General features: G+C 44.3%; 1 protein-coding gene and 1 long non-coding RNA gene across 2 annotated transcripts in view; one reads left to right on the top strand and one right to left on the bottom strand.

The window, feature by feature from the left end:
• Positions 1–22,500, bottom strand: part of myt1la (myelin transcription factor 1-like, a) — a 71,305-nt gene that overhangs the window by 18,613 nt on the left and 30,192 nt on the right. The window contains exons 6-10 of the mRNA XM_031581829.2: positions 18,517–18,986; positions 16,085–17,263; positions 7,348–7,482; positions 5,590–5,680; positions 653–760 (exon numbers count right to left, since the gene is read on the bottom strand). Coding sequence (XP_031437689.1) covers positions 653–760; positions 5,590–5,680; positions 7,348–7,482; positions 16,085–17,263; positions 18,517–18,986 — 1,983 coding nt within the window. The remainder of the gene's footprint in view (positions 1–652; positions 761–5,589; positions 5,681–7,347; positions 7,483–16,084; positions 17,264–18,516; positions 18,987–22,500) is intronic.
• LOC122133529 overlaps positions 20,036–22,500 on the top strand; it is a 3,738-nt gene continuing 1,273 nt past the window's right edge. The window contains exons 1-2 of the long non-coding RNA XR_006152837.1: positions 20,036–20,900; positions 21,485–22,500. The exon at positions 21,485–22,500 is cut by the window's right edge and continues 13 nt beyond it. This is a non-coding gene — a long non-coding RNA (uncharacterized LOC122133529). The remainder of the gene's footprint in view (positions 20,901–21,484) is intronic.

Genomic DNA, 22,500 nt, shown 5'->3' with positions numbered 1-22,500 from the left:
CACACTCACACACACACACACACACACACACACACACACACACACACACACACACACACACACACACACACACACACACACACACACACACACACACACACACACATACACGCTCACAGGCGCACACACATGCACACGTACACACGCCCACGCACCTACACACATCTGTGTGTATTCCTGTGCATACATGAACACAGTATCACAGACACAGATATGCAATTTCAGAAACACACATTCCCTCTCTCTCTCTCTCATGCACGCGCACACACACACACACACACACACACACACACACACACACACACACACACACACACACACACTCACACACACACACACACACACACACTCCACTACAGGCCCACACATCCACCCACGTGTAAAGAAAGTTGACTATATATATGGGCTCTGAACTTCACAGTGTATAGACGAGATGTTGAATTCACCTCAACAAGTCTGGCATTACAAGCAGAGCTAGTCTCACTGGCATAACTGGGGACGGAGGCTGATGATGCCTCTGATGACATTCTAAAAATCACTATGCACTATGCACTGCTGAACTAGCAAGCAAGCAGTTCCAGTGGGAGGGGGGATCTGCACAGTGGGGGTGGGGTGGGGGTGGGGGGGGGTTGGTAATGAGTGCTCAGTGTACCTGAGCACGCGGTCAGAGGCCTGGTTGCTCTTGGGTCCGTCGCTGGTCTGGTGTTTCTCCTGGACCTTGGCCATCTTGTCAGCAGCAGCGATAGGGCATCCAGAGAGACTGCAACACAGTGGCGGTGACAAAACGTGAGCTCACACACACACACACATTTAATATTTACACCACGTGAGCTCACACACACATTTAATATTTACACCACGTGAGCTCACGCACACATTTAATATTTACACCATGTGAGCTCACGCACACATTTGATATTTACACTAGCACACGTTTAGTCCTGTTGTTTCCTCAGCTCATCCTACCTCTTTCTTCCCCCTCGCCGTCTCACTACTGAACAACTAACCCACTGTAGCATATATATTTATATTTATATATTTATCCCTGCACTTCTCGCACTCTCCACTTCTTCTTTGCACTACTGTTGTGCAACATTTCACAGCTACTGTATATAGCCATTCCGCCTTGTACATACTTTTTTAAACTCCTTAGCCCATTGCACTGTTGCACTGTTTGTTTGTTTGTATTGCATTGTATTGTATTGTGTTGTATATTTTGTGTAAGCACACTGAGAGTCACTTTACCAAGTCAAATTCCTTGTTTGTGCAAACTTACTTGGCCAATAAAAAAAAAAAACTGATTCTTATGTTTATTATGTTGCTAGTCTTTCAAAGGCTCTGGGTGTCTCCACAAATGCCCTAAATGTGCTTTGGCCCTTCCTCTTAAACCCACTTCTTGAGGAGTTGTCAGGCAGGGTGCTGTTGCTGAACAGCATAAAAAAAAAGAAGTGAAATGTGAAAACAAGAAATGTGCCCGTCGGGGGAAACAGGGCTCCCACTGTTTGGGAAGAAGGTTTTTGGGTCTCTGTGATTCCTTATTGAGGGCACCACAGCCTCAGGGACGTGCGGTCAGAGGAGGCAGGGGAGGCAGAGCTTGAAAAGTAAAAAAAATATATATATATATATATAAAATAAAATAAATATTCATATTTCTCTACTTATCTGTGGTATAGGTGTAATTTCTGCATGATTCCAATCATTTCGAGCATTTTTATAATCAAAATCTCTGAATTTGTGCATGTCCTGTTCAAATAGACGAGAGAAAACAAGGGACGTGCCGTCAGGGGAGGCACCGTATATTGTCTATGGGAGACAGGGGAGGCAGTGCCTCACCTAGGATTGCGCAATCGCTCCAAACTGGGTTTTGCGCATGCGTGCGCATGCGTAAAACTTTTGAGTTGAGCTCAAAACGCATTGAAAAATCATGTAGGTGAGGCCATAGATATATATAAAGGTTAGATGTCTCGTCCGCGTTGCCAGCCAACGGAGTCGAACGTCCGCACATGGCGGCCATCTTGCCCCAGGCAGCTCGCTCACCCATAACATTGTGTTGGTAGTGGTATGTACTTTTTAAATAACCATAACTTGTTCAATTTTCAACCGATTTTTAAACGGGTTGGTTTGTTATAAACGTCAGAGATGTAGTTATGACACTGCATACTTATGAATTATTATGTTATTTTCTTAAAAATATCCCAAAAGCATCCGAATTATAACCACGTTAATAACGTTTGTAAGAAACCAAACCATTTGTTAATCCGTTGAAAATTGAGCAAGTTATGGTTATTTAAAAAGTACATACCACTACCAACACAATGGTATGGGTGAGCGAGCTGCCTGGGGCAAGATGGCCGCCATGTGCGGACGTTCGACTCCGTTGGACGAGACATCTAGCCTTTATATATATCTATGGGTGAGGCACACAGTACCTCTGCCTCAATGAAGGGGGCGTGCGAGAGCGCACCTGTCGGGGTTATGCTGGGGAACGTTGCTCTTCTTCTACACTTCTACTTGACCTTGACGGCGAAAATGGAAGATTTTATTGCTAAGCTGAAGCAGTTCTCAAAACTGGACTTTCAGTCCAAACGTGAAATGATTAATAATTGGAGACCAATGCCGGAGCTAAAAGGTATGCTTCAAGCGACGGGACAGAATATAACTCGACCGACTTCTCACATTCAAAGCCAAATTGCTTTGAACATGTTTGGAACCTCAAGAATAAATTTGGTTTTGAAATTACAGCGGCAGCTCCGTTGATTTCCCATTATTTCTCTTTGGATTGTTTTATGTCTATGTGAAGCCATTTAACATCACACAAGTGGTTGTGATCACTTTGGACGCAAGACTGTTTTTTATTGGTGAGCTGATTTTGAGAAATTAAACTTAAATTGTAGGTAAGTTGTGTTTCCTGGTTGCAATGGTTATCCTGTTATCCGTTAGCTAATTAGCTAGCTAAGGACATTTAATAACCTTACGAGTTAATCGGAAGAGTTCCATTTGCATGAAATGATAGCTGGTTATCTAGCTGATGTTATAGTCTCCTCGATTTAACTCTTAAAATTATAATGGGAAAAGGTAGAAACCCTCAGGGTGCTTGTGCAACTTCGTAAGAAAGAGTTCATATTCATGAGTGCATCACAAGCTAGCAGCTGCCTACTGTATGCACCTTATCTATGTGTGTGTAAAGAATGCTGATATGAAAAACAACCAGTAGTCAATGTGAAAGCTGCCAATTGAATGGTGATCTTAGATACGCTATTGGGTTTATGTATTTGTAAATTTGACTCTGAAAGAGTCAGTGCCTCACCAGGCACGAACCTCACTGCACGTCACTGCACAGCCTAGTGTACATGGTGCTGTCTGCTCGTTGAATGTCTGGAGATCTGATTGTAGTGTAGCGTGTGAAAACATTCACTTCTGACTTTCTCCATCTGTTTCTCATTCTATGGCTGTGTAGGAATTTCTTCTCAGCTTTTGCTCTCTCATTCACACACAGCCACTAGAGGCAGAGGACACACACACACACACACACACACACACACACATACAGACACACACACACACACACACACACACACATACACACACACACACATACATATAGGCACACACACACACACATACATATAGGCACACACACATACATACAGGCACACACACACACACACACACACACATACATACAGACACACACACACTCACAGGCACAATTACCAGAGATTTGAAGGAATCTTCAGTAAAAATACAAGTGGGCCTGAGTTGCCGCAGAGACATGTGTGTCAGTCATTATATTCAAATTCAATTGATTTGATTATTTTTCAGCATCAATCTGGCAGTTCAAGTTCAATTTGTTTTATTAATTGACATACCAGTATTGTTCAATGATATGTCATCTATATCATTTAAATATAATTCTACCTGTTCCTATGGGCAATACAGAACCACAATTCCTCTTTAAGCTGTACACTATAGTAAATTATATTAATCAGAATGGTAACTATAAGCAAATAATTTGTTTATTCATTCTTAAAGAGGGCCACCTATATACAGTGGGGAAAATAAGTATTTGAACCCCTGCCGATTTCGCAAGTTTGGCCACTTGCAAAGAAATGTGTGATCTATAATTGTAATAGTAGGTGTATTTTAACAGTGAGAAACAGAATATCAACAAAAAAAAATCCAGAAAACTGCATTTTATAACATTTATGACTTAATTTGCATTTGATGCAAAAAATAAGTATTTCAGGAGATGTGTGTGTGTGTGTGTGTGTCTGTGTGTGTATGTGTGTCTGTGTGTGTATGTGTGTCTGTCTGTGTGTGTGTCTGTGTGTCTGTGTTTGTGTGTCTGTGTGTGGGTGTCTGTGTGTGTGTCTGTGTGTCTGTGTTTGTGAGTACTGCAAATGTGTGAGTGTGTTTATGTTTCTCCATAGTTTGTCACCATGGCAATGCAAGCGGAGGGTCATAAGGTTTTTGTGCTCCCTAGTCCCTGTGGTTGTCGTGACACGGTTTCTATATCACTGCAGTGCACCCCCACACGAGCACAGCAGCTCCAAGCCAATGTGTGTGTGTGTGTGTGTGTTTGTATTTCTGGATTGTTTCTATGCCTCTGTAAAGTTGTGGTGATGATGGTGTGGGTGGATGTTTAGCTGAAGTTAGATGAGGCTGCTTGGTGTCTTCGAGAACTTATAGCCGATTCTGAGTGATCTTAAAGCAAGACAAATATAGTGTGGTTTGAAAAACTGTTAATGTGCGAGTGTGAATACGCATGTTTGTTCATCCCGTGGGAGCTGTTCTACATAACATGGCCTCCGGCTACAGCTATATGTCTCTGCATCTGAGTAACGTCAAGGCACACAGGCAGATGCTCTTTCACACACACACACACACACACACACACACACACACACACACACACACACACACACACACACACACACACACACACACACACACACACACACACACACACACACACACACACACACACACACATATATCACTCACACAACCTTGCACAGACATACATACAGACACTGGACTTCAGTAGAAACCAGGCAGTTCAGTAAAGTAAACAAACCAGAAGAATGCTCCTCTATGAGTGACAGCTCTGTGTTTACATGTAATAGTATTAATAGGATGGACTACAAATGGAGACTGCTATTTGTCACATAGATAGAGGAACAACTACAGGATATCTACACTGAGGAGCACCGGCCACACTCAGAGACACTCTACAATACAGAGACATGCCACTCAACATGGCATCTGATACATTTAGTTGCACAGGGGTGTTCCAGAGCAGACCCCTAGAGTGCTGCAGAGGTGATGGGCTCACACCCACAGCTGTGCTCTATCTGATACTTTCACACTGTGGCACACAGGTGTGTATCAGAAAATGTGAGAACAAATATAAAATGGAGAAAATTAAAATATGAGCTCAAACTTTTTTCATATATAACTTTTCAAACATTTTTAAATACAACTTTTTATTCTAGAAGAATCCACAGCTTTCTCATCAAAGTTTCACACCTGCCTCAGTGGTTGTGGGACTCTTAGAATTCCATCTCCTCAGCAGTGACTACCACTCACCTGCGATGCGAGTTCCTGTTGCTATTAACGTGACCCCGCCCCGAGCAGCCAGGAGTGGGACACTTTAGAACGTTCTCGTGCATAGCGAGAACTTAGAACCGGGGAGAGCAGAGGAAGAGGCAAGAGACAGCAGAAAGGGTTAGAGGTCAGAAGTCACATGAGCGTTCAGGAATATTAGCATGCTTCAGAGGTGTTATTTGTAACGACGCACTGTTCAATAAGACACGCATGCTGTTGCAGGTTTAAAGCAGGGGTCTAGGGTTTGTCCCCTTAAAAGAACCCTTGAAAGATTCCACTTAAAGCAAGTGAGGGTGTTAACAAAGGGGTGGTGAATGGTGCTTCATATGTTAAAGGCTCCTTGAGTTTCAGAAAGGAGAAGAGCCTTTTATCAGAGGGCTCTTGGCAGAATCTTTCTGGGTTCTTCTATGGGGATGGTATGAGTGTGTACTCTTTCTGCGTTCTTCTATGGGGATGGTATGAGTATGTTCTCTTTTATTAGTTTGTTTGTTCAGGACACTCGGCATGCTTTTGCAGTATTCCGTGCATTTCACATGCAGGCGCAACCATGAGAGCGAGACAGGACATGTTTTTACGAGAGGCGCATGCAGGCAGCAAGAGGAACCAAGCGTGATGAAGACAACGGCATGCAGTTCAGCAGCCCCTCCCACACATGCAGAGGACAAAGAGATGTTTCATTTCAGTTCAGTCCTGGAGTAATGATATTGTCCTCAGAAGGAACTTTGTGTAAGTCCAAACCACATCACAGAGTTGAGGCTGATGAGGCCAAAGGTTTTTCATTCTTTAATCTCTTATTCAGTTCTGCCGTGCTTGAGGTATCGACCCAAAAGTATTGCAAAAGTCATGTGATAAAATATCCTACACTGTACAGTGTAGCATTTGTCTGGAGTTTGAGACATTCTCTATTGAGCAGTGAGACAAAAGCCCTTGACTGTTTCTGACAGTGACAAGTTAGTGTAGTGTTTATAACACAGAGGAGACACATGACACCTGATCTCAGAACTGTAAATAAAACCAAAATGTAACCACAGTCCTTGGGTCCCTTGACCTAGAGTCGCTTATAAACAGAATGTACAACAGTGTAAACGTGCCGTTATCAGTCACAACAGTGTAAACGTGTCGTTATCAGTCAGATCATCGCCATGCTCAGTTATTCAACGTGACGGTTAAAACCACACGAGAGCTGTGATGGGACTCTCAGGCAAGGGATACACCATTAACGTTACAGTCAACTGTGTCGCACTCCAGTTAGTAGTACAACACACAAATTCAGCAGTTGCTCCAAAGCATTTAATAATAAACACATACCAGTTCCACACACACACACACACACACATACATACATATACAGATGCATATACAGATGCATATACAGAAAAAGCCACAATTACAGACAATTTACATGCTGGATGTCATGATAGAGCAATGTGGCATGATTTAGCATACTAGGTGGCATAAAGCAGGCAATATGCGCCCAATAGCTGTGTTTGTATCCATATCTGAATGTGTCTGACTGAGTGTATATGCAGAACGTACATACGTGGTGGGGCTATTAAATAATGAGACTAATGCTGTAACTCAAGTGTAATGAAGAAAACTTGTTGTACTCGTATAACTTGTAAATAATCGTAATAACAATCTCTTAATTTAATAGCCACACATTCTGTGTGTGTGTGTGTGTGTGGGTGTATGTGTGTGTGTGTGTGTGTGTGCCACATGCTGCCAGGCGGTACTGCTTACTCTCTGGTGGCACACGGTCCTTGTGTGGGCACCCGGACAGGCTGCGGTGATGTGGGTAAAGCCCCGTCACATGGCCTGTTCCGTCACACCCTGGAGTCGGACACTTGCTCTCCTTCTTCTCCCCTCTGGAGGAGTCTAACGACCATAAACAACAACAAGAAAAACATACACGTCAACAAACCAGCCAAACGTCTCTCAAAAGGGTAGAGAGAATGAGAAGAAACAGTGACTGTAGAAACAAGGGACAGTGTACACTCAGAGGTCAGAGGTGAAGCCAGCGGAGGGGAATTCAAAACGGCGGAGATTTAACCAAATGTGGTTATTTCTGTGCGGACCTGGCTGGTGTTCTGTTTACTATACATGCTCTGGCTCCGAGAGGCATTCACAGCACAGACTCCAGTTTTGCCAATATGGCCGACCAATCTTGGCTTCATTCCTTCAGAATATATGCCCCCCATGTCCATCTTTTGTACAGTCATCATATTGAACAAACAAAACAAGGCCATTGAAGGCTATGGAAACACAAACACAAATAGATCATTTTGAGGCATCCTTACGCAGTGTCTACATAATATCTACAGACTGGCCAGAAATACATCATATGTATGCCATCAAATTCATCATGATATGGACATGTCCTGATGGTGGGTGAAAAATGATTCATAATGCCATATCTTACTATGTGCTGGAAGCTGATGCACATACAAATATGATTTGAATCATGAGCAGTCTGAAGGATTGACACCATAAGTTAAGCACTGTAAGATATCATGACAAGTGACTGTCACTTAACCCTTTATGGAGAAAACCAGTTACACATCAAGTCCTGCTGCACTGCTGCACCAAAGAGGCTTTCCTAAAATGTCCAATATATATTCGATTACCTAATTTCTGAGCAAAACAGATATTGATATAGTGATATAATGCATTTTTGTAAGTCAGTGGTGAATAAACTGTGATTTTATGTGATATCTATGAAGGATTGGGTTCATGTGGCATTCATGTGTGTGAGTGTGTTTAGGGGGTGTGTGTGTATGGGGGGGGGGGGGGGTAGCACAGGGTGGGAGAATACGGCTCAACTGTCAGATCCCCACACCGCAGAAATGCAATTTCATGTTTCATTAAAAATGTTCCCCTCCAGGGAAATAACACAGAGAGCTGAGCTGGAGAGAAAGCAGCTTATCGGTATTCCCGGCGGAGGTCTGTGCAGAAGGGGCTGGGGTCTGGGGGTTCTGGGGGGGGATTGGGGTTGTGGTGCATGTCTTAGCCGGCACTCCTCACCGTCCCCCCTCATCCTGAAGGCCTCCCCAGGGAGTCACCAGGGAGACGACAGGAACCCGACGCATCCTAAGGACCGTCTTGTAAAGACCGTCTTGTAAGGACCGTCTCGTAAGGCAGCAGTCCTGGCTCTTAGTTAAGTCTAGTTTGTTCACATCAGTATCAAGATACTGGCCGTGCACAGGCCTCAGTGGGGACTGTAGTGGCAACTGGAGCTCTTAGCTGAAGTGGAGGTGTGTCCCATGAGGACGAGGAGAGGACGAGGAGAGGGCATTTCAGGGCAACGGAAGGGGCATCGAGGTTGAATTGCACTGGAGCAATAGCCTCTCTCTGCACTGAGAGAATGAACTGCCACATATACATCAGTGTGACGTAACCACAGAGGGATAGTTCTGAAGGGACCGACATTTGATCATCAGTTTAATAGATATATCCCATAGGCAATAATTCAATATATCTGACCTACTGGTCATTGTAGTATTATTATTCTAAGTTTCTCATGTGTATTCTGTTCCCGGCCTACATGAGGTGTGAGAGAGCCTTCACAGCTTCCCCCCCTTTGACTAGAAACAGATACTAATTAGCATTTAGGTATCCACCCATCCTTTGCTTTCCCAGAAGTTTAAAAGACTGTGATTTTCAAGAGACAGTCAGTGAAAGAGATTTAGGTGGAACACACTCAGTGAAATCTATCTCTCTGTCCTCCTCTTGTGCGCGCCACTGAAAGAATAAACCTGGACTTGGTTTTTCATCACAATCTGACTGAGTCTCCGATACATTTGGGATATAGAAATAATTCCTTTCAATTGGAGGTCCTACCGAGAAATTAATTCTTGGAATTTTGCTGAGATTTCAGTTCTGCTGTAAAGATCCGCTGTACCCCGGTTGACACAACGCTTTAGTAAGTACACTTACCTAAATCTTGGGAAATATAGGAAGTAGAGTCCTGTCTAAGAACAGAAATCTTGTGTTATTTAACTTTTATTTTTATTGTGATGTCTTAGAAGTTGACACACACGGTGCTTGTCTTAGAAGTTGACACATCTAGTTTTTTGGGTATTGGTCCGAGGCAGTCTGAGCTGTGCTTGTGACATACTCTATTGTTTTACTTACCGCTCAGATAAATTTCCCAAGAGGATAAAAAAGGTTGTGGTCATAAACGGGTGTTTGGAAAGGGATCTACAGCATTTTAATATTTGAATTTAGAAATTGTTCTAAGTTAATTTGTAAATTATTTTACATTAGATTGTGCAGATTCAGTCTTTTTGAGATGGAAAACAAAGATTCAAGACATATGGTCCCTTTGAGTGTTCAGATTGCAATGGCCAGTGTGGGAAATGATATAAAACATGAGAAAGTTAAAATTGAGATGATAAAAGATGGTTTTCAGCTAATTTGGGGAGTCAGGAAAGCCAGTGAATGGGTTTTAGACATTAAGTCTGAAAAGAAAAGACGGCGATATTCGCGATATCTCATGAGCAGATGGACACAGCGTTCACAGGGTTTCTTGGTGGAATCAGCTGGCCAGCCAGCAGCCCTTCCTAGACTGCGTGAAAATATGAAACAGAATGCTGACAAACTTCAGGAAATTGTTAAAAGTTTACTGGAAAAAAATCCTACCTACTGATGTAAAAAATCCTAGAGGTAAAGCAGATTATGCCAAGCTAAAAACTGAACTAATGGTCAGTGTGGCTAAAGCCATTTCACAGGTTGAGGAAATATCTCTCCAAATTGTTGCTGTAATGAATATTGATGTACCTCCAGTCGTTCCCACACCATTTGTCGCTCCTGTCCATATCTATACAGACAGTCATTACACATACCATTCAACTCACACCTCAGGTCCCGTATGGAACAGCCCCCACTTCACCACGGCGGCTGAAGCCCCAATGGCCCATCAGGCAGAGATTATCACACTCTCTGACACACTGCCACAACTAACACTTTGTAAGGGCTCTGTCCGTAAAGATACAGGACAGAGTGAACAAACTAAAGAATCACTGACTAAACGTAAAGAACAAACACAACACATAGCTGCAGTACAGGACGTACCCTCTCACAATAGTTATCAGCAAAGAAGGCAGAATATACCCCCACATACACCTTGTCACAAATGTGGGAAGTCAGGCCATTGGTCTAGCTCTTGTAGAAATAGACAGAGAAACACAGATAAACCTGTGTCCTCTCAGCAGCGGGGCATGGACTCTGACACAACCTCTGAGATTTTAAATCTTCTCAGAAGTTTGGCTAAAATCTAACATCACTGATCAATAAGACCAGTTTGACTCATTGGATGCATCATATTCAGACATTCTTCCCCAATAACTGCATTCTCTGTCAAAGTTAATCAGGTGCAAGATTACAAAAGGTTTATCCTACTACTAAATACATATCCTAAATAAAATGATAACTGCAGAATGTTCTTTCTCAAACAGGTCTTAGACTGGATGAATGTCTGACTTCATCAAATGATCCAGGAACGCTGAATTAATTATGAAGAACAAAAATCAAGGGCCACTGGAATCTGGATACAAAAAGGGGCTTTATGACATAATTCTGTAACTTAAACAGCTTGTTTCCTTTTCTCTAGGCATGAACATCTGTCACCGGAGCAAGCACATGAATGTGTGTGTGTGTGTGTGTGTGTGTCTTTCTGCCGGCCGGCTGTATGAATGATTTTACATGACTTTTCACTGACTTGTTTTCAGGGTAAACTGTTAATTACTTTCCATTTATTTCACAGGATGTTATGTGTTGATTATGCAAACAGAAACATTTGGCTCTCTGTCCTTAGGGAATGGATGACACCGGATGACTCCGTTGGGCTCATCTATCGCAGATTAAACCTTTTGCATAAGATTAATTCTTTTGTTAAGATCTCTTTCAGAAGCGAATCAGCTGACGGTCACCTGGACCCTACCACCGTCCCTCACAGTTGGACCGATAGAGCTCGCCACGGAATCAAAAGGGGGTGGAGCGGCCATTGGAAACCCAGACAGCGTTAATTCAATCAACATCAACTCCATCAACACCTTTCAACTCATAGAAGGCAGCATCTCGCCAAGGTGTCAAAAGGGGGACAACAGAGGGAACAGCAGGACCTTTTGAACAAACATCGCGAACAGCCAACAACTTCAACCTTCACAGACGAGCAACACATCTGAAAGGAACGGCAACCTCCTGATATGCTAAGAGACGCATAGGCTAAATTACCCCATATGGAGCAAAGACCACAGGAGGGAAACAACGGACAATTCAAGCGTCACAGACACACACACATTAACACACACACACACAAACACACACACACGGATACTTGCTCACAGACACACACTTAACTGTATCAAACCGTCAACCCACATTTCAATAAAGTAATGACATGCCATGTACACCTCAGTAACCAGAAAGGAAATGCTTTAAGATGTTGTAACACTGTAATGTATCACCCATAATCCGTTATCTTCTGTACAATTGTGTAATCCGAGCAATTTCATTTTTGTTTGAGTTCATCTTCATGTATAGTTAATTTTGTTCTGTGTTCCCACTGTTTGTAACTTCATGTTTCCGAATGGCTACCCTGTACTGTACATGTAATTATTTCTCTGCTTACATTTGTCGGCTCTCGCGGCTGGAGAGGGCGGTCATTTTGATATGACGTCGGTAAGGAATTTCCTCTTAAAAACATCAGGGGGGCCCACCAAAAATTGGCAAACAGGTGTGAGGCACCCTGATGAGAAAAAGGTTTCGCCTTACCTCGCGAGAGAATGCGCACCTTTGGGAGAAAGAGAGAGAGAGAGAAGAAAAACTGACTGTGTTCACCCAAAACTTAAGCAAGCGTTTACTCTGATCTTACAAACAAAGATTTATGTTCAAGACCTTAAGTCTTGAAAAGGGGGAATGAAGGGACCGACATTTGATAATCAGTTTAATAGATATATCCCATAGGCAATAATTCAATATATCTGACCTACTGGTCATTGTAGTATTATTATTCTAAGTTTCTCATGTGTATTCTGTTCCCGGCCTACATGAGGTGTGAGAGAGCCTTCACAGCTTCCCCCCCTTTGACTAGAAACAGATACTAATTAGCATTTAGGTATCCACCCATCCTTTGCTTTCCCAGAAGTTTAAAAGACTGTGATTTTCAAGAGACAGTCAGTGAAAGAGATTTAGGTGGAACACACTCAGTGAAATCTATCTCTCTGTCCTCCTCTGGTGCGCGCCACTGAAAGAATAAACCTGGACTTGGTTTTTCATCACAATCTGACTGAGTCTCCGATACATTTGGGATATAGAAATAATTCCTTTCAGTTCTTAGTTCCCTACTCTAATGGTTCTCTACTCTAATGGTTCCCTGCTCTAATGGTTCCCTACTCTAATGGTTCCTTACCCTAACGGTTCCCCAACGCTCTGAACAACTATGCACTGTGAGTCCAAGATGTCCATGTGTGCTGAGATACCCTGCAGCCACATTCATGATGATCCTGTGTTGTATGATGGACTAACGAACTGTGTTCATGTGGAGCATGTTTTTCTGTCTTGCTCATTCTGAGTGTATCATGGGGAGAGTTAATTAGCTGCCTCTTTTGAAGTCCAGGAGAACATGCGTTTGCAGTGTGGAGTGTTTTATTATCATGCATTTCTGGTATCAAACATTAATGGTTTCAGATCATTACCATGAAGATGTTTTCACAGTCGCTGTCTGAGCAACTAGGGAGAAATGTCTAGCAACCATGCAGTGCTACGGGTCTAGTGAAACGCCTTTTGATCGTACATAACTGTGCCTATCATGGTACCATATATCTTTACATATTCAGTAAACTTTCAAATGATTTTCTTGTTATTCATTCCTAAATTTTCTCACTGCAGATTTCTTATGAAGAATTCAGTCTGTTGCATGGGTTTTACCCAGACAGTGGGCAGGAGTGATATGGGGGTGGACATCTCCCTGCTGCTCAGCATACTGAGGGCGGTTCCATGGATGCCACCTGTCTGGTAATTACATCTAACAGACAGAACACAGCCCATTTAGAAGAGGACCTGCTGGAGACCAGTTCCCACAGCTGGAACACATGGAACTTCATCAGGAGGCTCAAACTTTAGAGGAACTACCCACTCCTCTACCCTTTAGTAAACTACCCAACCCTCTGCCCTTTAGTAAACTACCCAGCCCTCTGCCCTTTAGTAAACTACCCAGCCCTCTGCCCTTTAGTAAACTACCCAGCCCTCTGCCCTTTAGTAAACTACCCAGCCCTCTGCCCTTTAGTAAACTACCCAGCCCTCTGCCCTTTAGTAAACTACCCACCCCTCTGCCCTTTAGTAAACTACCCAGCCCTCTGCCCTTTAGTAAACTACCCAGGCTTCAGTGATGTTCTAACTCTGAAGCTCCAATCTATTACTGGAGGTAACTTTATGTGTATACACCAGACATTAGATTCCCTTGTCCCTGTTCACATGAAATACGGTCAGTAAAATATTGGTCCTCAGTGCAGAAGTATTGGTATGTTGCCACCATGTGAGTTTGATTGACAGCGCAGGTTATAAGGGATCATGTTGATTAAGCTGCATGAACAGTGGTGTATAGTGTAATATGTGTAAGTGTAAGTGTGTGTGTGTGTGTGTGTCAGAAAGAGAGAGACACTATCTGACTGTGTGTTTGTGTGAGAGTGAGCATCTGTGTGTGCGTGCGTGCGTGCGTGCGTGCGTGCGTGCGTGCGTGCGTGCGTGCGTGCGTGCGTGTGTGTGTGTATTTGTGCGTGTGTGAGAGCATCTGTGTGTGTATGTGTGTGTGTGTGTGTGAGAGAGTGAGCATCTGTGTGTGGGTGTTTGTGTGTGTGTGTGTGTGTGTGTGTGTGTGTGTGTGTGTGTGTGTGTGTGTGTGTGTTTGTGTGTGAGAGAGAGGCAGAGTGAGTGGAGGGGTCTGAGAGAGAGTAAATAGGCCATGGAACAGCATCCTGCAGATGAGATCTGCAGCACTAACGGCCCGTGCAAATGGCCATTACTCATGGCTGACAGGCCAGCGCTCTCCTGCTACAGCCACAGCCCACTTACACCAGGAGGGGCTGCTGCTTCTACTGCTAGCACTGTTGGTTGTGCTGCTGTTGCCTCCACTGTTGTCTGTAGTGCTGTTGGTGCTTTGACTGGGGTTAATCTATGTGTAAGTCTGTCTGTCTGTCTGTCTGTCTGTCTGTCTGTCTGTCTGTCTGTCTGTCTGTCTGTCTGTCTGTCTGTCTGTCTGTCTGTCTGTCTGCCTGCCTGCCTGACAGGTATGTACTGTATGTGTGCTTAAGTTTGTCTTTCTGTCTCTCTTTCGGATGTTTTTTAGTTTGTTTGTTTGTTTGTCTTTCTTTCTATCCACTGCCGTCTGTGTGTCGCCATCTGTATAGTTCTTCTTGCTGTGCGGCAGATTGACCGTCTGTTTTCATGTTTCTCTATCTTTCTGTCAGTGTTGCTGGATTCTGTATATTTAGTCTTTTGCTTGTTTGTTTGTGCAGGGAAAGAGCTCTCATATAGAGACAAGAGTGCCAGGCTGTGTATTTAATTCAGCCACCAACCAACCAACCAGCCAAAATGCTTTACATGAATGATACACTAATCAGTGGTATTTAATTAACATTACACAAACATCACTCAATGCAAATGTAAATTAATTGGTTGATATTTAATCATGGTTGGAGCAACCATCCATTCATACAGGTGATGATGACTTAGTGGTGCATTTTGTTGTTCATGTTTACTAATACTTACTAATTATATTAAGTAATGTAAGTCACAGGACAAAAGCTATAATGAATTTCTGAAATCCGTCCCTGGGGTCCAAACAGTAGTCAACTACAGTTATTACAATGATTTGGTCACCGTACTCTTGTGACTGTACTCTTGTGACTGTTCTCTTGTGACTGTACTCTTGTGACTGTACTCTTGTAGATATACATTACCGTTGCTACAAACATGTGGGTCCATCACAATCTTTACTGCCTTTAGTGCAGTAGCTGTTTTCACTATGTTTGGAAATGGTAAATGGACTGAATTTATACTGTATAGTTCTTCTATTCATAGAGCACTCAAAGCACTTTACACATGATGCCTCAGACATCCACCCATTCATACACCGATGGCAGAGGTTACTATCTTAGTTGCCAACCTGTGCAATCGGTTGGGGTTCAGTGTCTTCCTCAAAGACACTTCGACAATTGGTGAGGAGGAGTCGGGATCGAACTAGCAACCTTCCGATTGCTAAGCAACTCCTGTACCTCCGGAACCACTACTTGAAGCATTATCATTATGTTTGTGATTGCACTGCTGGAATATAACCATGACAGGTACGTCAACGTGTAGTAGCTATACTATATGCAATATTAGTACTGTAGTAGTATAGTGGCTATACTATATGTAAATGATAGTGTGGATGATAGTGTAGATGATGTCATGGATGATAGTGTAGATGATAGTGTGTTACCTTTGCTGTAGTAGGTCCTCTTGCTGCCATCGTGGTGCAGCCTTGCTCTCCTCTCCTCGGCTCCGCTGCTTGGTCTGGGGCTGTGCTCGCCATGGCCATGCCCACGGTGGTGGTGGTGGTGGTGATGGTGGTGGTGGTGATTGTCCTTGCGTCCGAGCGGCCCCTGCTCTGAGGCGGCGCGGTCCCGCATCACCTTGGCGCGCTCCGACTCCAGCGCGATGGCCTTCTCCAGCAGCGTCAGGTTGCCCTTGGTGACGTCATAGGCCTCGTCCGAGCGCTCCGAGGTCACCGAGGTGGTGTCCTCGTCGGGCGGCGGCGGCACCCCCGCTCCGTAGCCGCGGGAGACCGGGCTCAGCTTCTCCTCCAGCTTCATGAGGTTGACCATGTCGGAGTAGCTCCGCTCCAGTGGCTGGTGCTGATGCTGCTGGTGCTGATGCTGCTGATGCTGCTGATGCTGCTGGTGCTGATGCTGATGCTCCCCCAGCAAGCCTCCCCCGTAGACGTGCATGTGCAGTGGGAGCCCCTGGGCGTCATGACCCCCCGGCTGCAGGTGATGGAGGTGGGGGTGCTGGTGCTGGTGCTGCTGGGGCAGACAGGCGTGGTCCGGGGCCGGCAGCTGCGACTCGTTCAGCTTGCACGCCAGGTCGTAGCACTGGTTGCGTAGGCACTCCAGACTGCTGAGGCACTCCTCCTCCTGGCTCTCCTCCCCTACCGGCCCGCCGCCTCCGGCCCCTCCTCCGCCTCCACCGCCACTTCCATCTCCGGCCGTGGCCGCGTGCGGGTAGCCTTCCTCGGGCAGCACCGCCCCGTGGCCCTGGGCCAGCAGCTTCAGGGAGTCCACCGTCTCCCGCACCACGTCGCTGTCCAAGTCCACGCTGAGGGCCCCGTTTTTGCGGCCCCTGGCCCCCAGCTCGTCGTCATCGTCATGGTCTTCCTCGTCCTCCTCTGCGCTGTTGGAGGAGTTGCTATTCATCTCCGACTCGGTCATGGCCTGGTAGGCGGCGTCCTCGGCTATCTTGCCCAGGTTCAGCAGGGACTTGGCCACCAGCTCGTCGTAGTTCTCGTACTCCTCGTTGTTCATTGGGTGGGCGGGGTTTACGCCGACACCGCCGCTGTTGTTGTTGGTGTCCACAGCCTTCTCTCCATGTGATATTGATTGTCCTCCATTTGTGTAACAGTCTGCTGAGAGAGTGAGAGAGAGAGAGAGAGAGAGAGAGAGAGAGAGACAGAGAGAGAGAGAGAGAGAGAGAGAGATTATAACATGTTTTGGGAATGTAAAAATGTAAGGCTAAAGGCTAAAGGTGAAATTATGCATTTATTCAATTCAACTTTATTGATTCATAGGGTGCTGTTAACAATGGACATAGTCCAAGCGCCTCACAGAGCCCATGGCCAGAACCCTGCACTGTATTGCTAATCCAGCTGTCTATTTTTTGGTCATTGTTATATTTGTATGTTTGTAGGAGCCATTTCTGTATTTATTTTATACGTTATTTTAATGCTTGCTTTTGTTCCTACTTTCTGAGAATTTGTGCCCTCTACAGGTCAAAAGGCCAATAAATAGGAGAGTGACCTGTTGGAGGTGCAGCTGACTGGGAGCACACAGCTTTTGACCTTGCTCTATGATTTTTGCTGGCTTGTTGGTCGAGGATAGGCCTCGCTGCTCTTTGTGCTCTGAAACTTTATTTATTGATTTATTTACTAACCACAAGTTGTACCATCCATTTTGATAATAAACCAACCACTTGGAACTGTACTTGGACCGCTTTGGATTTCATTTATTTTCACACCACAAGCGTCATAGAACCCCCAGTCAATGCCAACAACGTGACTAACAAAGGGACACTCAGGATAAATGGTCACTATAATGTTGTTTAGAAGCTGTTCCAATAAAATAAGACTTCATGAGGAAAGAGGAATCAGTAAAGAGAAACAGTGATTGACGGTATATGAAAATCAATGAGATTTTTCTGAAAGAAATCACTGAAATGCTAGAGAGGAGAATAGATTTGTATTCTTATTTTTAACCAGATACACAGAACAAACAATTCATATATTGATATTGTTTCACACAGAACATACATTTTCAGACCTTCTCAGAACACTGGGAAAGTCTTGAACTGATACTAGCAAAAATGAAAAGGATTCTAAGCACACCGACTTTGAAACTTACTGAAACAAAGAAAAAGTGCATTGGGGTTGGTGGAGGATGGTGTTTAATAACCTACAAGGCGAAATCTGTAACACTGTAACTTATTTGTCCTGTTATTGTCAAGTGTCTCATTTCAAGGCAATCTTAAATCACTAGATACTAGATTCCCATCACTAAGGCAAAATAATTCCTATCCAATAAATCCCTTAAGATCAATTTGGAAAAACTCTGGAATCAATTGTTGTTCCTGGTTCTGGTGTAACGCACAATAAACACTCACCATGTGTGTGACGCTGATTACCAAACTCTTCGTCCTCCTCGCGTTCATCATCGTCTTCCTCATTATCGTCGTCTTCCTCTTCGCTGTTGTCGTCATCCTCCTGATCATCCTCTTCATCCTCCATCGGTTCCATCTCTTCACCCTCCTCTACCTCCCCCTCCACCTCTCCCTCCAGCTCTCCCTCAATCTCTCCATCCTCATACTCCTCGTCGCCTTCTTCTTCCTCCTCCTCAATCTCTCCTGTCTCCTCTTCTTCCTCAGAAAACTCCTCTTCATCATCAGCCTCCCCTTCCTGTCCCTCCTCTCTCTCTTCCTCTACTTCCTCCTCTTCCTCCTCCTCCTCGTCTGGTTCTTCCTCCTTTCCCTTCTCCATCGGTCGGTTGAAGTGTAGATCCTGCCGTTTGATCGCAGGCTCCTGGGATGTCCTCTCCTGGCTCTTCCTCTTCTTAGCTAGAGGACAGCCATACACACTACACACGCACGCACACACACACACACACACACACACACACACACACACACACACACACACACACACACACACACACACACACACACACACACACACACACACAGGAGGGATGTTAGCATTGAGTCAATGGTGTAAAAGCCACAAAATTCTCATTTCAGTGTGCAAGGTGCTTATTATCTTGCTTGCATACCAGTCTAGTTATGTCAACACAAAAAGGTCTCCTATGTGAAAGGAAAATTCACGTAACATCACAGAGAGATTGTCCAACACAATTAAATGAGAATGTTAAAGTCAAATGATTTCAAACAAATCGTGCTTTCATGATCTGTGTAGAGTAGGGACCCAGAGATGTCATATAGTCCTGTTACATTTACCAACCCTGCAGGCTCACAGCATTTAGAAATCCCAGCTTAAAAATGTAGTTGTGTGGAGACTGCATCTCTAAAATCGAATTCAAACCCCAGAAATACCCCAATCATTCCCAAGCACTGCGCATAAAGGGCATCAAACTGGATCAGTTAGAGGACTCCACCTCTGGAATGCACAATTCAAAAGCACTCCTGTGACGATGCGATCGTCCCTACGGTTGAAAATGCTCTCTGGCTGCCATGCCATTGAGCCGGGCTCTTTGGTGTGGCGGTCAGAGCGCATGTTTTGCAGACCTGGGTTCGAGTCCGGGTGGAGTAACCACGCTCTCCCTTCGCTACAAATGGTGTCAGAAGTGGGATGCCCTGCTGTGAGGTCATTGGAAGCGCACCCATGAACATTGTGTGAGGGACCCCCAGGAATGTTGACCCCGTGTGAAGGACCCCATGGTTGGGTGAAGCACCGTGTGAAGGACCCCATGGTTGGGTGAAGCGCTTGTGTGGGGTGCTCTGGATGGGAGAAGCATGATTGGTGTATGCGTGAGGGATGCCTGTGTGCGTGAAGCGCATGGGTGCGCTTCCCGAAGGTGAGGGCAGTGTGACGATGTGATCGTCCCTACGGTTGAATATGCTCTCTGGCTGCCATGCCATTGAGCCGGGCTCTTTGGTGTGGCGGTCAGAGCGCATGTTTGGCACCCTGTAGACCTGGGTTCGAGTCCGGGTGGCTTAACCATGCTCTCCCTTCGCTATAACTCCAAAGCCTCTAGGCTCCAGGCTGCTCCTGAAATACATCCTCAAACAGACAGTACAGTGACTGCTTTTCTGATGCTATTCTGTTGTTGAAAAACACAAATCAGCCTCACTTAAGAGGATTCTGCCTCTAAATTGTAATGATGGCCACATTTAGCCAGACCTCAATTACATAAAACCCATAACAGTGATTAGCTGCTGGGGGAACTCCGTTTTAATTAGGCTCAAACAACCTGCACAATTATCTTAGCTTTTGATGTGGAGTTTTGGCAATCAATTAGTCTGCTTCCAAACATAGACATATATATGTCTATGCTTCCAAACGCTCACATTTAGGAGATTCCATTTGCTATGTATGGAGAGAGGGAGGAGTTCCAATGTCTTTGTGCTGTGAACCTCTGTCATGGACAGAAAGTTCCGGCTAGCGAGAAGTTCCGGATGACGCAACAGACGTTCCGATCAGCTGTTTATCAAATAATCTTGGCGTCGTTGCTATGATGGTTGCTATGAGCTCGCGGTTGATAGGAGTCGCGAGAAGCTGTCATTTACCTCAGGAACACCTCAGGAACACACAAGCGGACAGCGACAGAGACAGAGACAGCGACAGCATTCAATTTCAATTACATTTCTTTATTAAATTCTAATCTTCATTATCCTATTTGCCTACTTTGTGAAAATGGTATCGTTTGATAATATTTTATTTTATCTTGTAGGTAGCAAGGACAAGTACAAGCCAGGGACGGAAGAGTCCGCCAAAAGATCTATTAGAAAAGCTGCAAAAGCCTACTGTGTCCAAGGTAGGCCAGCAATTAGCTGCTTGTGTCATAAGTAATCGTTCGTCTTTAGTATTTGATTGTTAGCTTACATTTTTACATGAAATACCGACGTGGTTCTTAAAAGGTTGTTATGAACAGAAAGGTTAATTGTTATTACTTCGGGAAGATCCAGAGCAGAGATGGTTAAAGCTAGCTGTCTTTGAACATTGTTTAGCACTACTTCAATTACTTTTAATATGCATTTGAACTGCTCGGCTAATAAGAAAACATCACAAAGTATATCAAAACATCCGCAGTTATTTTTAATTGCTGTGTTTTACAAGTTGAGAAGGCATGTAGCGATTCCCCACCGCTAGTTATCAGTAGCACCTAGCTAAATTTACCTCAGAGTGTCAAGAGTAGAGTTCAGCTAACTGATAGAGCCCTAGCTCAGTGCTAGCAAAGTGTTTGAAATGACACTAGTGCTACCGGACTATTTGGTCGACGACAACGGCCAGCAAGCTTGACTTCTTAAAGAAATGATGTTATGAAGTAGTTTTGACAGACAGTAGGACCTTGATGTCGATTTATGGACACGTTGGGAAACCATTTGTTTTCATTCACAGGTGATGGGTTGTACCACCAAGGCGATGAGTCCTGTCTGAGGAGAGTGGTGATGACGGAAGAGGAGAAGGAGTTATTTACGAAGATGAATGTTGCTTCGTTGATGGTGACCACTAAGTGGCACCTGTATCATGTATAAATTCTCGTTTGTAATAAACCAGACTAGCTGAAGTGATAGAACGAGCTACAAGTGTTTCCTTGTTGCTCTCTGTGTGTGTGTGCCTGTGAATGGTTACATATAGGTAAAACATAGAGGCAACATAACAGTTTAGTCTGTTTCCCAAAACTGAAAGACTGTAGCCACAGTGTGTGTGTTTTTATGTGTCTGTGTCATCGAAGGTAAAACCACCAAAACTATATTTCCTAAAAACATACACCCTTGAGATGTCATTTAACATGAGTTAAGATAAGTCAAGCCCTCCAAGCCCTAATAGTAGAGGCCTATATATATCAGTCATACACTTGATTTACCTATAGTATTGGACAACAAAGTGAAAGGAGGGTGGGACTTCTCTCAACACATCTTTAAAGGTTATCCCCTCAAGATGTTTTAATAGATTCTAGAGGGTGTGTGCAGTTTTCCTTTTACCTAAATTTCCCTCGGGATTAATAAAGTATCCATCTATCTATCTATCTATCTATGACACATGCTCAAATGTACTAGTTGTTCATTTTGAATGGGAGGGCTACTTGAGGAATTGTAGACTGGGTATGTGACAAAAAAAAAATCTGCCTTAATTTTTTTAAGACTCCCATCCTCGAAGAGGCACACGCAGGCCACTTTGGACGAGTGCGCATGGAGGCCAAGATCCGGCAGCGCTTTTATTGGCAGAACATCAGGGAGGATGTGGACAACTGGGTAAAAAAAGGAGGCACACACTATTAATTGCAGCAGGATAAGTCACTCCAACACTTAATGACCAATGTCTTTCAGATTTAGACCTGCATGCGGTACCAACGCTTTGAGAGGGTGAAGACGGAGGCCCCGGAGCTGAGGCCCATCAAGCCAGTTGCTCCC

The sequence above is a fragment of the Clupea harengus genome, chromosome 15, assembly GCF_900700415.2.
Source record: "Clupea harengus chromosome 15, Ch_v2.0.2, whole genome shotgun sequence".
In the NCBI taxonomy this organism is placed as follows: domain Eukaryota; kingdom Metazoa; phylum Chordata; class Actinopteri; order Clupeiformes; family Clupeidae; genus Clupea; species Clupea harengus.
Note: the sequence above shows the minus strand (reverse complement) of the source record. Positions and strands in the feature narration are given on the sequence as shown.